Below are 15,557 nucleotides of genomic sequence, written 5' to 3' on the forward strand. Positions count from 1 at the left end.
GAATGGCTCCTGACTTCAGGAGCTCTGTAGACAGTCAAAATGAGTGAAAATCCAGCCACCTTGGATAAAAACAAGAGTAGTTGAGATAAATTGATACATTAATTAGTAACAAGACCTTGAAGATCAGGAAGAAAGGGAAGAAGAGTCCTTGGAATTTTAAAATCAGTCGTAGTGAGGAGGTCACTTAAAATAATCCTCATGGGCTTCCCTGGTGGCGCAGTGGTTGAGAGTCCGCCTGCTGATGTAGGGGACACGGGTTTGTGCCCCGGTCCGGGAAGATCCCACATGCCGCGGAGCGGCTGGACCCGTGAGCCACGGCCAGTGAGCCTGCGCGTCCGGAGCCTGTGCTGCACAACGGGAGAGGCCACAACAGTGAGAGGCCTGCGTACCGCAAAAAGAAAAAATAAATAATAATAATAATAATCCTTATGAATGTGTGCAGATCAAAAGGAGGGTTTTGTGACTGCATATTCTTGCACCACAAGTTATGTTGCATCCTCCACACCAGCTGCAATCAGTTGGAGTACCAGTCTGGAGCTCCTCATGGAAAACAGTGAGGCCACCTGCCCACCCTGCAGGAGAGCTTGCCATCGTCCATCAGTACTGTCTGCAGGTTATACGAGGGGGGAGTGCAGACGTGTGCCAGCTGCTTGCCAATCCAGCTTCAGAATCTATAAAGTTTACCATTGGTGATGCAAAGTCATTGGTGGTCAATAACTGTTTCGTATACTAAATTTAAAAGTTCAGGGCCTCCCTGGTGGCGCAGTGGTTGAGAGTCCGCCTGCCGATGCAGGGGATACGGGTTCGTGCCCCGGTCTGGGAGGATCCCGTGTGCCGCGGAGCGGCTGGGCCCGTGAGCCATGGCCGCTGGGCCTGCGCGTCCGGAGCCTGTGCTCCGCAGCGGGAGAGGCCACAACAGTGAGAGGCCTGCGTACAGCAAAAAAAAAAAAAAAAAAAAGTTCATACCTGGGAGGGTTGTGTGGTCTGTCCAGCCCACATGGCCCAAAGCAAAGAGTTTGCAGAAGATGGTTTTCCTCTCTGATTACAGCCTCAATTTCAGACTATTGTGCCAAAATGTTTGGTTTTCTCTTAATCAGTGACTGTGGATATTCTGTGAAGTTTAATGAGTGATTATGAATATTCCATGCATTTTGGGAAGTCTGTATTTTAGTAAACAACGGTTACCGTTAAGTCTAGTATCCAATATTTAAAGTATTATTTCTCCTTATAGACCTTAAATTTACATTTTCGGTCCTTAAATCTCGTTAAACAATGAATTTTCACTTAGCCTCACCCTCTTTGACTCATAGCACTGACTTTCTGTGTCCCAGATTGAGGGGTAAGGGGGTCGGGTTAGGAGGTATGTCAGAATCTTTTGGAGGAATAGTTTGAAATTGGAAATTAAATATTATAATATAAATTTAAATTTTTGAAATTGAAAACAAATTATTGTTTTCATAATTAATGTTACATATAATTTTTCCAAGTCTTTTTGACTGGTGGTAAGTTAGGCCATCTTTTTTTTTTTTATATAAATTTCTTTCTTTTATTTATTTCTTTTTGGCTGCGTTGGGTCTTCGTTGCTGTGCGTGGGCTTCTCCCTAGTTGCAGTGAGCGGGGGCTACTCTTCATTGCGGTGGCTTCTCTTGTTGCAGAGCACGGGCTCTAGGCGCGTGGGCTTCAGTAGTTGTGGCTCGCGGGCTCTAGAATGCAGGCTCAGTAGTTGTGGTGCACGGGCTTAGCTGCTCCGTGGCATGTGGGGTCTTCCCGGACCAGGGCTCGAACCCGTGTCCCTGCATTAGCAGGTGGATTCTTAACCACTGCGCCACCAAGGAAGCCCAAGGCCATCTTTTTAATAAAAATATTCAACGTGAGGACAAAACGCATCTCCCTAGGTAAGAAAATAGAAGAAAACCGGGACAGGAATATTCGCTGATCTGTTATGTTTACTTGGTGACCTCCCTTCAAATCTCTCAAAATGCCTTCTCTATATTTGTGTTCTCTTGAAACAGGGAATTGTCTGTGCAGTAAATCCTAAATCCAGCCCCTTGATCCAGCTTCTTGGCCTACCTTAAATACTGGTCTGCGCTTCCTGTGAAAGCAGGGAAAGCTAATGAAAGACTCTTCCAACAGTGCAGAGTCTGAGACTTTCTTGATGTTGATAGTCATTTAATCACCAAGTATTGAGGACTTGGTGTAAGTGGAGCTAAAACGAATTACCCCGGACAATTAAGTATGAGAACACACTGTGTCCCCACGGTCTTCATTCCTGAGCCATGCCTTGGGGTAACACACACAGACCAATTAGGGGCATATACAGTGAAGATCTTTACAACATTGCTTACAGTAGCAGGGAGTTGGAGCAAACCCAGGTATTCATCTCTAGAGAAACAGAAAAGTAAAACGTGTGTGCGATGAAATACTTAATAGCAGCCTTGCTTTGGAGAATGGGAGGTCCAGTGAAAGGATGGCCAGGGAGCCGCAAGAGCTAGCTGGTCAGGAAGCATGCGTTAATTGTGGTCCCAGTCTGCACGGTTTTGTGCTTTCCTAGAGAAGCACTGGGCTGCCTAGTGAAGAGTGAGGATGTTTGGAGTCACCTAGTGTGATATTTTGATTTATAAAAAGAAATCTACATTTGGTCTTCCTCCCCACTGCTGGCACAGAGCTCCTAAAACCCTTGGAATTTCCTAAGTGCTGAAAGCCATAAAGGTGTCTTTTATTATGTTAATGAGCTGACTTTTGGACCCCCACCTAAGGATGAAGCCGGTTGCCAGGGGAACCAACCACGTGATTAGGGCCGTTATTTCAGTCTCACCCCCCACCACCACCTCCAGGGAGGGGAGAGGGACTGGTGGTTGAATCTGTCTCCAGTGGCTGATGATTTAAATTATTTAATCAGTCATGCATACGTAATGTAATGAAGCCTCCATAAAAACCCAAAAGGACAGGCTTCAGAGAGCTTCCAGGTTGGTGAAGCAAGTGGCACATGTTGGCCTGTGGGGCACTGGGAGAGGGCATGGCAGCTCCCCGCCCTTTCCCTATACCTTGGCCGAGGCATCTCTTCCATCTGGCTCTTCCTGAGTGATGTCCTTTTAAGTAAAATGTTTCTCTGTGTTCTGTGAGCTTCTGCAGCCAGTTTGGAACCTCCAACCTGTCTAACCCTAGCCGGTCGTCTGCAACAGAGGGCGGTCTTGTGGGACTGAGCCCTTAACCCGTGGAACCTGGTGCTGTCTCTGGGTAGATAGTGTCAGAATTGAGTTGAATGGTAGAACACCCAGCTGGTGTCCGAGAATTGATGGTGTGGGGAGCACACCATCCCATGTTGGAATTGGGTGACCAGAACCCTTACCTGGGGTGGGGAGGGTTCATCTAAGTCTGTGGACAGGAGATGAAGCTGTTGGGGAGTAGGTAAGAGGGTGCTGATGAACTGACTCGGGAGTAGGAGAGGAACCTTGACCTTATTAGGCAACAGGCTGGACCAGAGTGGAGAGTAGAGAAGTAGATCATCCTAGGAGCTTAGTTACAAATAGCCTGAATCTCCCAAGTCAGGAGGGTAGGAATGAAATCTAACATAAATACACACAGATTTCTTAAGCCCAATAGCTGGGCTCAGAAGCTGGGTCAACAAAGTGGACTTGAAGCATTTGCTGAGTCAAGAGAACGAGGGGAAGATCATTCTGAAAGCAGGGTTGCCAAAATCAGTAGTCTAGAAACAAAAAGATTCTGGCCAGGCAGAGATCATTGTGGATGGATTCCAGCAGGAATAGGTCAGGACTAGAACAGCAGTGGTTCCCAGGTTGGTGAGCCACAGCTCAGTACTGTTTTAGTTCAGTCCATCACTGGAGTCTTCTGTGTGCTAGAGGGTGGGGAGGTGGTGTGAAGGGGGAAGGAATCATGGGAGGTTCTTTTTTTTACAGTGGGGGGCAGGCTAATATAATAAAAGAGGTTCTTCTGTTTCTAAATTTTTGTGTAATGGAGCTAAGCTACCTGGTCATCTGAAGACTATGTCAGCCCCTGAACCTGGGGCTACACTACAGTTTATCAAGCTCTTGAATATATAGATTCAAACTGAGGTCTGGTTGACAGACAAGTCAACTCTTCCCGGTTATTTCAGAATAATGCATGTCCTCCAAGAATCACCCTGATGAACTTTCTTTTTTGGGTCTCTTCAAAGTACCCAGAGAGTGAAATCTCTAGCCCATCCATTTTCTGCTTCTATCCAGGTAGCAGAAAGAATTACTGGGTTTGCTGGAGGCTGCTGAAGTCTTCTCTCTGTCTCTCTCCCCATCCATCCATCCATCCACCCACCCATCCACCCATCTTTCTGTATAACCAGTACCTTCTATGTACCTGGTGCTGTTTTTAGCGCTTTTTAAATATTAACTCATTGAATCTTCCTAACCACTCTCCTCCCCCACAATGAGGTAAGTAGTATTGTTCTCTCCATTTTATGGACGGGAAGCTGTAGCACAGAGAGATTAAGCGTCTTTTCCAAGGCACCCAGCCAGTAAGCAGTGGAGCAGGGACCCCAAACCCAGGCAGCGGAGCCCCAGTGTTCATGCTCTTAACTACATCAGTGGCCTTCCTGGGTGACTCTGAAATCCGTCTGGGAAGCTATTCAAATGCTTGCATTGCTGTTGTTCCCAAAGGCTCCAGAGTGTCCTTCCACGCTATGCTGGCCTATGGGCAGGGCAGCTGGTGGGAGGGGCCCCTCTGTGGATTGCAGTTGTTCAGTCTTTACTTCCAGTGGTTATGCATCGTCTTCTTTCCCATCTGCCCCTGTGTGAACAGATGTAAGAGCTTCCACCTTGGCTTAACAGGCCAGGAGTTGAAGACTTATTGTTCTCAGGTGATGGGATTGGAGGTGCAAGTGTAGTGGACCAGGTGATGGGGTCCAGCCGCTGTGTTCTTCCATACTCTCTTACTTGCTCTCAACAGCTGGTCTCCCCATCCTCAGCCTTAGCTGAAACCTCCCCATGCTTGGTAGTTGCAAACATTTGCCCTTCTCACTCCTGCATCAGAACCTCCTTGGGGAAGGACACAGCCACGCAGACTTGCGGCCACAAATAAGAGACTGATTTTCCAAGACGGGAAAGGTCATCTTTTAAAAGCATTTGTGTCTCTCAATGCCAAAGTATATCTGTGTATAGTCAGGGCAAATGACTCCAAATTTCCATTTGACCAATTTAAGCATTTTTATCCATTTTTATACTAGCTAACTAGTAACCTAAAGATGTGTGTGTAGGTGCAGGCGTGCGTGCGTGCACAGGCGCGCTTACCACTATCTTTAAAAATAAGCATGGCTTTGTTTCTATTTTTAAATGGTTTCCACTGAATGCAAAGCACATTCATTTTGGGGTTGAACCAAAGGCTTTTTCAGCTTGAAGAGCCCCCAGCAGTCACCAGTGCATTAACTGCAAATGCAAATTAACAGGTCTGCACCGTGGAGACCGTAAAGGTCATCTGACCCAAAATGAAACTGATTTCCTATCTTCATACATGCTAATAAATCAGCGGGGAAACCTGCCCCAGAGCAGACTGGATCCTTTAGTTCCTTCATTTGGCACTTAGACACTTGCAAAATAGCTCCCATAGCATCTTCATCAAAGAGCACTAAAGATAAAAACAATAAGAACCTTTCTGGCGTAGCTGTCTGCCTTTCTAGATTCCTCCCAGTTATTGAAACAGAGGCAGATAAACTTAATCAAGAAGTATTTAATAATTACTCTGTGTTCCAGCATGTCCTGACTATGACACAGATCCTCAAACAGTTTATAATTGTGGTGGCAACAAGCCTATTTCACATGAAACAGAATAATCTAACCAGGATTATAACCAAATCCTCAGTGATGTGAATCAGACTGTTTGGTGTGAGTTCCAGAGGGGAGAGACCAGTCAGAGAAGATTGAGATGGTTTAGGAAGGGTTTTTAGGTAAGTGATCCTGCTGCTAGGTCTTGGGGATGGAAAAGGTTTGAAGGGGAGGGAGAATGTTTTCCTCTGTGCCAAGGTGGGGAAAGGACAGGAATGCAGGGTGCTTTGCGGACAATAGGAGACTAGCCCCATTAGAGCAAAGTATATATGAGCATAAGTAATAGGTATTGATTAACCAAAATGGTGATAATTTTTTTCCAGACGAAAAACTAGGCATATGTTCTAATGTACAGACCGTGTGGGGAAATATTTGAAATAGGGACTGTCAAAGAAAATCCGGGATGTGTGTTTCTGTCACCATAGAGGACCAGAGCTGATCTAGTATGGCTGCTGAGGTCAAGAATACTTACAAGAGCTCTGTGTACGGCTCTTCAGGGTTGGTCATCATTATGAGAGTAGAATTTTGGAAAGATTTTGAGTCAGGATGATCTGCCCCAAGGCTGCAGATCTTTTCGGAAGATGTGGCTTGAACCCTGTATATACTTTTTTAAAGGAGATTGATCAATATTTATCTACCAGGTTGTAGATAAATATGTTTTTTAATTAATTTATTTATTTATTTTGGGCTGCATTGGGTGTTCGTTGCTGTGCGCGGGCTTTTCTCTGGTTGTAGTGAGCAGGGGCTACTCTTCGTTGTGGTACGTGGGCTTCTTGTTGCGGTGGCTTCTCTTGTTGCGGAGCACGGTCTCTAGGCGCACGGGCTCAGTAGCTGTGGCTCGCGGGCTCTAGAGCACAGGCTCAGTAGTTGTGGTGGACGAGCTTAGTTGCTCTGTGGCATGTGGGATCTTCCCGGACCAGGGCTCGAACCCGTGTCCCCTGCATTGGCAGGCGGGTTCTTAACCACTGTGCCACCAGGGAAGGGTTGTTGAAGCAGGGACGGTGTCACCTCTACTCACTCTTGTATGCACAAGACCTGACACAGTGCCCGGCACGGAGCAGGCAGTCAGTATTCGTTGGAAAATCTGAGAGTCAGAAGAGACAGGATGGGGGATGCACTGCAGGTCCTACAGGCATAAGATAAATAAAAATGGGGTGCTCTTATTCACCAAGGAAACCCCGTGTTTTAGCTCAAATCATTGAATCATTTTGACTTTAGGATATGGCCAAATAGTAGAGAATGAATAGGGTGAAACCGAGTGTATTTGAGAGGGTATTTGAATTGCTTCTAATGATGCAGCCCAACAGGACAATTGGAGATTGAAAGCTGCAGGTCACAGAGGCAAAGCCGTCCCTATTTTCCTGTGCTTTTGCAGGAAGTGCATTTTATAGAAAAGTCAGAGAGGAACTGAGGGGAAACGGAGAGCTCTGAGCTGGTGAATTCACAGCAGTCTGACAGGGCACTCTCAGCCGCCTCTGAAGCTGGCCCTTCATCCTCAGGGCTGCTCCACGGGACCCCGCGGTCACTGGCACAGCCCATCCCCAGGCTCTGGGGGCCATGTGGATGATCACAGCACCGCAGGCTGGAGTCCGGGATGGTAAGAGGCTCTCATTCTTTGATTTAGGCATGACTTGATTTATTCGCATCTAAATCAGTCTGTTTTCACTTCTTGGTAATGTAAACAAGGTATATAGAGTTTTCTAACGTGTTTGTGCTTTCAGAGCTACCTACAAGGGCTTCTCCCAAAGGCTAAACTTAGCAGTGAACTTGACCAATCCAAAGACTGGGTGGTGTGATCGTGTACCAGGGTCTGGAGAGCTAGTCTAAAACTGCATGCTGGCATTATGTGACTTTTCATATCTTCTGCCCCAGAGGCAAAAAGTTTTCAACCAGATGGATGTGAACTAAACCAGAGTCGGCCGTGAGAATGAAAATTTGCCTCTGTCACACTTTAAGTTGTGCTGCCGTATGAGGATTCTAGCAGCCATGTGAAGTTCGAGATACAATCTCTGCCCCACACTGGGGTCCAGTATCCATTAAAAATTTCGGACATTCTGAAAACTCAGGGGATATTTTTAGACTCGGCTTTTTTCCTACAAATGAGGAAGTCTGGCAGATGGCTCTTCCGGCTGGATTATTATTATTTTTTGCAGCTTTCTACTAATACAGTATGGAGAAAACTCTGGCAAGGTTTCTTTCTCTAAGGACAATGGGGGGAAAAGCCATTCTGCAAACACCGGGCAGCAGCTGCAGGGCTCAGATCTCTAAGGACGCTGTGCCACTGGCTGTGTATTTCACGCTGCTCTCCTGTGACTGTGTCTAATCAACGTGGGGAGGCAGGGAAGGAAGTCTGAGCAAGAGCAAGTCATTTATCACAGTGCGGAGCAAAGACCTCTGTGCGGGCCGGGCTCTAACTGCAGCTGATAAGAGTGTTATTTGCCACCCAGAGAGGAAAGACTAGAGTATGTGGTTTTGGCCCCATGAAGCCACTTCCTTAAATCTCGTGACATCAGAGTTCATCTTATAGATGGTTTGCACTGGTTTTATGAAAGGCAAATCAAACTATCATTAATGAGGGAAAAGTGCCTTTAAAAAAGAATAAATATAGTCTTGTTCCGCGTTGCTGAGTACATTCGGATTGGCCTTGGCCTTGCATCTGACAGAACAATCCATTAGGGCTCAGAAAAGTCACCTTCGGAATATTAAGCCTTTTGCAGGGATTCTTAAGAAATCTATTGCACACACAGACTGGAGATACAAAAACAATGTGATTGTCAGTCTGCTTTGATGGCCAGCTTCCCCTTTCATTTTCAAATCTGGTGTGTTTTTGTTCATTCAATAATTAAAGTGGCAATTCTCTAAGACAGCAGATCATACAGGTTTCCAAGGTGGAAGATATTTGATGCAGTTCATTCGACAGATTTAAGAGAAGGGGTCACCCCTTTCCTCCTTATTTACATCTAAGCATCCCAACTGCCTATTGGGTTTTAGTTACTGGGCGGGAACCTGGGCTTCTTGAGCTTTTTTGGTAGAGAAACAGTAGTAATATCCCCAGAAGCCATGGAAACATGAAAATTCCACTTGTGGCTTGGACTAAGATTGACCGTGCATTTGGAGGCTTCCCACTTACACACACACACACACACACACACACACACACACACACACACACACACACACACACACACACACACACACACACACACACACACACACACACACACACACACACACACACACACACACACACACGGAGAATTTATCCTGCAGCCACAGGCATAATCTGATTTTGTCTGCATTCACTTGGTGGACTTCAAAGCTATGACTTCTCATAGTGACTAGATGCAGAAAAATTAACGCCCACAGTCTCAGGCGAGTTGTTAGGACTGAGAAATAACTTTTTCCATCCATGAGGCTATTCTGTGGGGAAACAATCCTCATAGAGCCTGTCTGTCCCATGGGGACTGATGGAAATCTCACTGGGTCATCTCTGTGTTCCTTGCCTTTCAGAGGCTCAGCAACAGGTCAACAGGAATGGCCATCCTGGACTCATTCAGGCCCTAGTGATTTTCTTTCCTTCTTTCTAGAAATGAACATTTCTATGTTCATTTTCAACTTATCAAGTATTTCAAGCATACAGTGAAGTTCAAAGAATAATTTAACTCACTTTCATGTGTCCCCCTAAGATTTTTCAAATATTAACATTTTGTTACCTGTTTTGGATTTTTTTAAATAAAATATTGCAGGTACAGTGGAAGATCCCTCTCCATCCAATTTCCATTTCAATTTCCCCTTGCTACCCAGAGTCATCACTATCTTGAAGTTGATGAAGTTATTTCCATTTTACCACATATATGTAATATATAAAAAATACATAGCATCATTATGTGTTTTAAAATTGTATATAAATGGTATTACACTTTACATGAGCCTTTTGCAATCTACTTTTAATATTCAGCATTTTAAGAATAATTTTCATACTGGTACCTTAAAATCAAGCTTATTTACTTCTGAATGCTGTGTGGTATTCCATTACAAGACCATACCACAGTGTATCCATTCCTTTATTGATGGACATTGGACTGTTTATGATTTGGTTTTGCTGTTAGTAACACTGTGAACAGTCTTGTCCATGCATGAGTTTCTCTAGATCTGCACTGTACAGTGCAGTAGCCACTAGTTAAAATGTGGTGAGCCTAAATTGCAATGTGCTGTAAATATAAAATACATACCAGATTTTGAAGACTTAGAATGAAAAAAATATATAAAATATCTCATTAATAATGTTATATTCATTGCATGTTGAAATGACAATATTTTTATGCATTTTGTGAAATAAAATACATTATTAAAATTAATTTCATCTATAATTTGGCTACTAAAATTTTTTAAATTTTATATATATATACATGGATAGATATGTGACTTGCATTATACTTCTGTTGAATAAGGCTGCTCTATCAATAGATGAGGAGTCAGTAATCCACCACCCACAGGCCAGCCATCTATGTCTGTGAATAAAGTATTACTAGAAAACATACCCATTTGTTTACATATAATGGCTGCTTTCCTGCTACAACAGCAGGGTTGATACTTGCAACAGAGACTATATGATCTGTGAGCCTAAAATATTTACCATCTGGCCTTTAAGGAAAAGTTTGTCTATCCCTATTTAACCTTTTTTGAACCAGGTTTTTAAAATATATTTTAAAGAAATATATTTAATATTGTGATCCAACACACATACACACATGAAACAAAAATTCCACAAAACAAAGTTTCACGAATCCTCACTCTATATTTTCATATTTTTTTCTGGTCTGTTCTTATTAAAATAAACTGCTAGTTGGTAAACTGCCTTGACTCATGAAATTGACCTGGCCATTCATTCACTACTAGTCATTTGAAAATCATTGTTCCCTTTGCATCTGGCACCTGCGCATTTTTCTTTCTTTTAATGCTTCACTGTTATACTAAATAATTGTATGTGTGCGTGCATATGTGTATCTGTGTATACTCATACATACACACATTTATGCATTTCTTAGTTTCACCTATTTCTATACATTTCATCTAGTGTTTTTCTGCACCAGCTCAGCAGCTATGGTGCTGGAATTTCTCCCTTGGCAGCTTTCTGAGCCTGAAAACCAAGAGACTCCAGGGGCCACTTTGAAGAGGGCAGCATAGTTGGATTGCCATAGATCTGGCTTTTTTCCTAGACTGAGGACTTGTCGTTATTCACAACTTCATATCTTGGCTTCATCTGCAAAAGCCATTATTGATGGATTTGATGAGGTAAAAATATTTTATGGGGCTTCCCTGGTGGCGCAGTGGTTGAGAGTCCGCCTGCCGATGCAGGGGACAAGGGTTCGTGCCCCGGTCCGGGAAGATCCCACATGCCGCGGAGGCTGCGCGTCCGGAGCCTGTGCTCCGCAACGGGAGAGGCCACAACAGTGAGAGGCCAGCGTACTGCAAAAAAAAAAAAAAAAAAATTATGAAACTTTCTATGATTATATTTTGCCAGAGAGTAAAATAAAGATGATATACTGCCATAGCACTTCCAAAAGATTTGATATCCCTAGGGTCCCTACAGTGACATTGACATATAAAGAATACTATTAGTTGTAAGATTGCCATCACTGTCACACTTAGGTATAACAGCTTTAAAGCGTTTTTTAATCTGGTTCTAAGGGTTGGAGGTGGGGAGACAGACATGTTTCTAGGGAGCACGTTTCATGGGAGTGAACTTTCTCCAAACTTTTCCGTTAATGAACAAGGGATTCCAGTGCCTGTGAGGACCAGTACAGGGCTGCGCAATATTGAACACAAAGAATAATCGATACGTTCTTGGCTGTAAGGTCATATGCATTAAATGAGGCAGTTCTGATGTCAAATCAATACTGTATTGTGTATTTCCTACAGCAGATATTGAGATATAGATCTGCCGTAGTGGGAGCAGGCATGTAATCAGGAAATATCAGTTCAGACAAATCTGGGTTACCACCAACAGGGAAAGGGCTGGATTGATTGTGGCCTGTCCCACTGCGTGGGGAAAATGTCAGGTCAGAGTGAATATTCATGTAGTCCTTGGAAAGAGGGAAAGAGAAATCAATAAGCTAAACCTTCTACTTAATAATGGAACTGTTTTCTCCAAGGCGAGTTATTTTTTCTTGAACTTGGTATTCCTGTGCCTGATGTATCGGTCATGCTGTCTTAGAGATGCAACCAAAGATTTCACAGAAAGCCTAAGGGCAGATTCATTCCATAGTTCTGGAATAAGGGTTATGTTAACATGGTTCCATCTAAACATTGCACTAGATGTCTGGTTAAAATTGACCGTAAGTCCAAGGAATAAGCTAGACCCTTTGACCGTAAGTCCAAGGAATAAGCTAGACCCTTTGAAGCTATGTCAAGAGAGTACCAGGCACAAAAGAAATCTCTTTGTTTTTGGTCTGAATTTGCAATTCCCCTGTCCTGTGATCTTGCAAAACCTACCCAATCTCTGTATATCTCTGTACATTGGCTTGTATGATAATTTTTCTTTGTAGAGATGTTACATAGGATATAGTAGATGACATAAATGTTTTGGCAGATGGGGCCAGAATATGAAGGCAGTTCCTCCCAAATCATGATTTTGGTGCCTTTCTAAATTTAATAGATTCACTTCTCCTTAACCATGCTTGAGAAATCTCCTGCCATTCATGTGCGTAAGGTTTCAGAAGAGTCCCTGTTCTCTCTTCCCCAAATCATTTTTTTAAAACTTACTGGCACTGATCAGGCTTCAGGAGCATAGTAGGTTCATAATCCACCAGCTGGTTTTTTAATAGAAACCAAATTAATTACTTTGATCATTTGTTTCTACATTTTCCAGGCACCTTTTAAAAATGAACAAGAGCAGCTCTGATTTGGAGAAGGTGAGCCAGGGCTCTGCTGAGAGCCTCAGCCCATCCTTCAGGGGCGTCCACGTCAGCTTCACCACGGGCTCCACGGACAGCCTGGCCTCCGACTCCAGGACCTGCAGCGACGGAGGTAACAGACTTGACCTTGATGGAGAGGCTTAGATTCCCTGAGTCTGGAAGGCCAGCCTGGGTTAACTGCCTAGATTCGGAAGGGCCGAGCTAGACCTACTGTCTTGGTCCCACTTTCCCTGTGAAGTAGACTCTACCAAGGAGCAGTTGACATTTATTCCCTATTGAATTTGTGACAAGGTGCCTCATCCCATAGCTCCCTCTCCAGTTACACACAGCGCATCCGCATGGCAGCAAGGTGGGAGGAGGCTGAAGTCGGAAGCATATCGAAAGACTCCCGATTCCTTGGGTAATGAGACATCTGTGTATAGGTCTGTGTTCCATTTCTGTCCTCAGGATTAGTTTACAGAGGATTGGGTGCATGCCAGCCACAAATTCCCCCGCCTCCACCCTCTGTCTTTCTCATTCTTTCATGGGCACACACACATACACACATATATATGCACACACTTACTTGGACACATAGCAGGTGTTTACATAAGTGTGTGTTGAATTAAAGCATGCAGGCTTCATTAGACCACCATCCATCCCACTTTCTGGATTAAGCTCTAAGGCATAATATGTGGCTAAGTCCTGACTGGGTATACAGTTGGCCCTTGGTATTCTCGGGCTCTGAATTCGCGGATTCAAAGAACTTCCAACCACTGTTGGTTAAATCCGCGGATGCAGACCGTGCGGTTACAGAGGGCCGACAGTACTCCGCCATTTTATATAAGGGACGTGAGCATCCACGGATTTTGGTAGCTGAAGTGATTCCTGGAACCAATTCCCCGCAGATAATGAAGGAAGTCTGTATTCCTAAAAAAAAGAACTCTTGCTTTCCTGTGGTTGTGATGGGTAGTATTAAAACCTTCACCCTTTAACACGTGTGTGTGTGTGTGTGTGTGTGTCCCCTCCTGCATTTCTCATTGACTTGCCCTAGCATGTTAGGTTTGGACATGTGCTAGCATGACTCTCTTTCTCAGTCCTAAGGAAGTATTTCTTCTCAGTAGGCATTTTTGGAGTAGAGGGTTCCATTGTGAATTTACTGTCACCAACATTTTTCTATCTAAAAGATTAGCGCTGCTAAGACAAAAGCATATGTTGTACGTCAGCCTGTAGTGTGTTCTGATGGGAAACTTCTGACAGCTCTGACTTCAAAACAGGAAATATCTTAGCCTTGATTTGGGTGGGACGTGGCAAAAGAGGATTTTCTTTCTCTGCAGATTTTCCTGGGTTTCTCTCTTTTTCCTTTTCCCATTCCATTCAAAAGGCACCTTATTCCATCGAAGGCTGGGCTGGGCACGTGAACCATTAGTCCCTGTGCTGCAGCCCTGACCTGCTCTCTTGGGATTGTGAGCAATTCTGAGGGAGGGGTCTTTCATCCTCCACTTGCCAGCTGGTGTTGGTGAGAACTGGACTTAATTGCCCAAGCACTTGGCTTCTCAGAACCAGCAGATCATGATGTTTGCTCTCAGGGCTCTTACGGTCTAGCCAGGAAGGTAAGATTAAAATACATGACATGTGGGTGGCTGGGTTAAGCTAGGAAATTGGGCTGCTCAGAACAGGAGTGCTTATGAAAGCTTCCAGAGAGAGAGAAATCAATGAGTGCTGATGTAGGGTTCAGGGAATGCTTTTTTTTTTTTTTTTTTTTTCCCTTTGGGCCTCGCCTGAGGCATGCGGGATCTTAGTTCCCTGACCAGGGATTGAACCTGCACCCCCTGCAGTGGAAGCATGGAGTCTTAACCACTCCACTGCCAAGCAAATCCCAGAGAAGTCTTTTTAAGGACATGGGACTTCAGCTCTTGTCTCCAGAGTGGTTAAAATTGAGAAGGTAGAGGGAGGAGGAGGGGTCTTTGCAGGTTAAGGAAGCAATTCAAGAGGAGAGAAGGCACAGGTTAGCGGTGCACATGGGGAAAGGGTCAGACCAGCCCGACGCACTTCAGTGGAAGCAAATGAGGGGCAGTGGGACATGAGGTGGTGGGAGGCTGGGGGCTGGATTGTACAAAGCTCTCAAAACCAGTTTGTGGAGTTTGGAAATAGGGAGCCACATGAGGGTTTATGAGTACAATGGTGACACCTAACTCTCATTTTCGAATTAAAATGAATATATTTTCTTGTACACCTGACACTGAGATAACATTGTAAATCAACTGTACTTCAGTTTTTAAAAAAGAGTATATTTTCATGGTTAGTCCTTTATCACGAACGAGTTATTCAGTGGAAATGCACCTCGAAATTTAGATTCCTAGATCAACAAAAAGGCGTATGCCTTCTTTTTTTTTTTTGCGGTACACGGGCCTCTCAATGCTGTGGCCTCTCCCGTTGCGGAGCACAGGCTCCGGACGCACAGGCTCAGCAGCCATGGCTCACGGGCCCAGCCGCTCCGCGGCATGTGGCATCTTCCCGGACCGGGGCATGAACCTGTGTCCCCTGCATCGGCAGGCGGACTCTCAACCACTGTGCCACCAGGGAAGCCCGGTTTATACCTTCTTACCAGACTCTGGCTCCTGAGAGCAAACCAATTTCTATCTGCTGCTCCTACTTATGGCTCTGTACCCAGAACCATGCTTTGAAACTGGCAAGAGACCACAGGCATTCTCTTGCTCTCTTTTTTTCCTTTTCTGTGTCTCTTAAACATTAAGCTGGAGAATATCCAGAACCGCAGGTCATGAAATGTAAGAAACCCTTCATTCAGCCGCTCATCATTAGCCAAGACAGCTGGCTTTAATCTATTACT

At 44.5% G+C, this 15,557-nt stretch overlaps 1 protein-coding gene across 1 annotated transcript in view; it reads left to right on the top strand.

Annotated features, from left to right (window-relative positions):
• The window catches only part of PRAG1 (PEAK1 related, kinase-activating pseudokinase 1), a 48,724-nt gene that overhangs the window by 15,725 nt on the left and 17,442 nt on the right, over positions 1-15,557 (top strand). The window contains exon 4 of the mRNA XM_082608599.1: positions 12,682-12,839. Within this exon, the coding sequence (XP_082464725.1) occupies positions 12,682-12,839 (158 nt within the window). The remainder of the gene's footprint in view (positions 1-12,681; positions 12,840-15,557) is intronic.

The sequence above is a fragment of the Mesoplodon mirus genome, assembly GCF_964341445.2.
Source record: "Mesoplodon mirus genome assembly, chromosome: 20".
Classification (NCBI taxonomy): Eukaryota; Metazoa; Chordata; class Mammalia; order Artiodactyla; family Ziphiidae; genus Mesoplodon; species Mesoplodon mirus.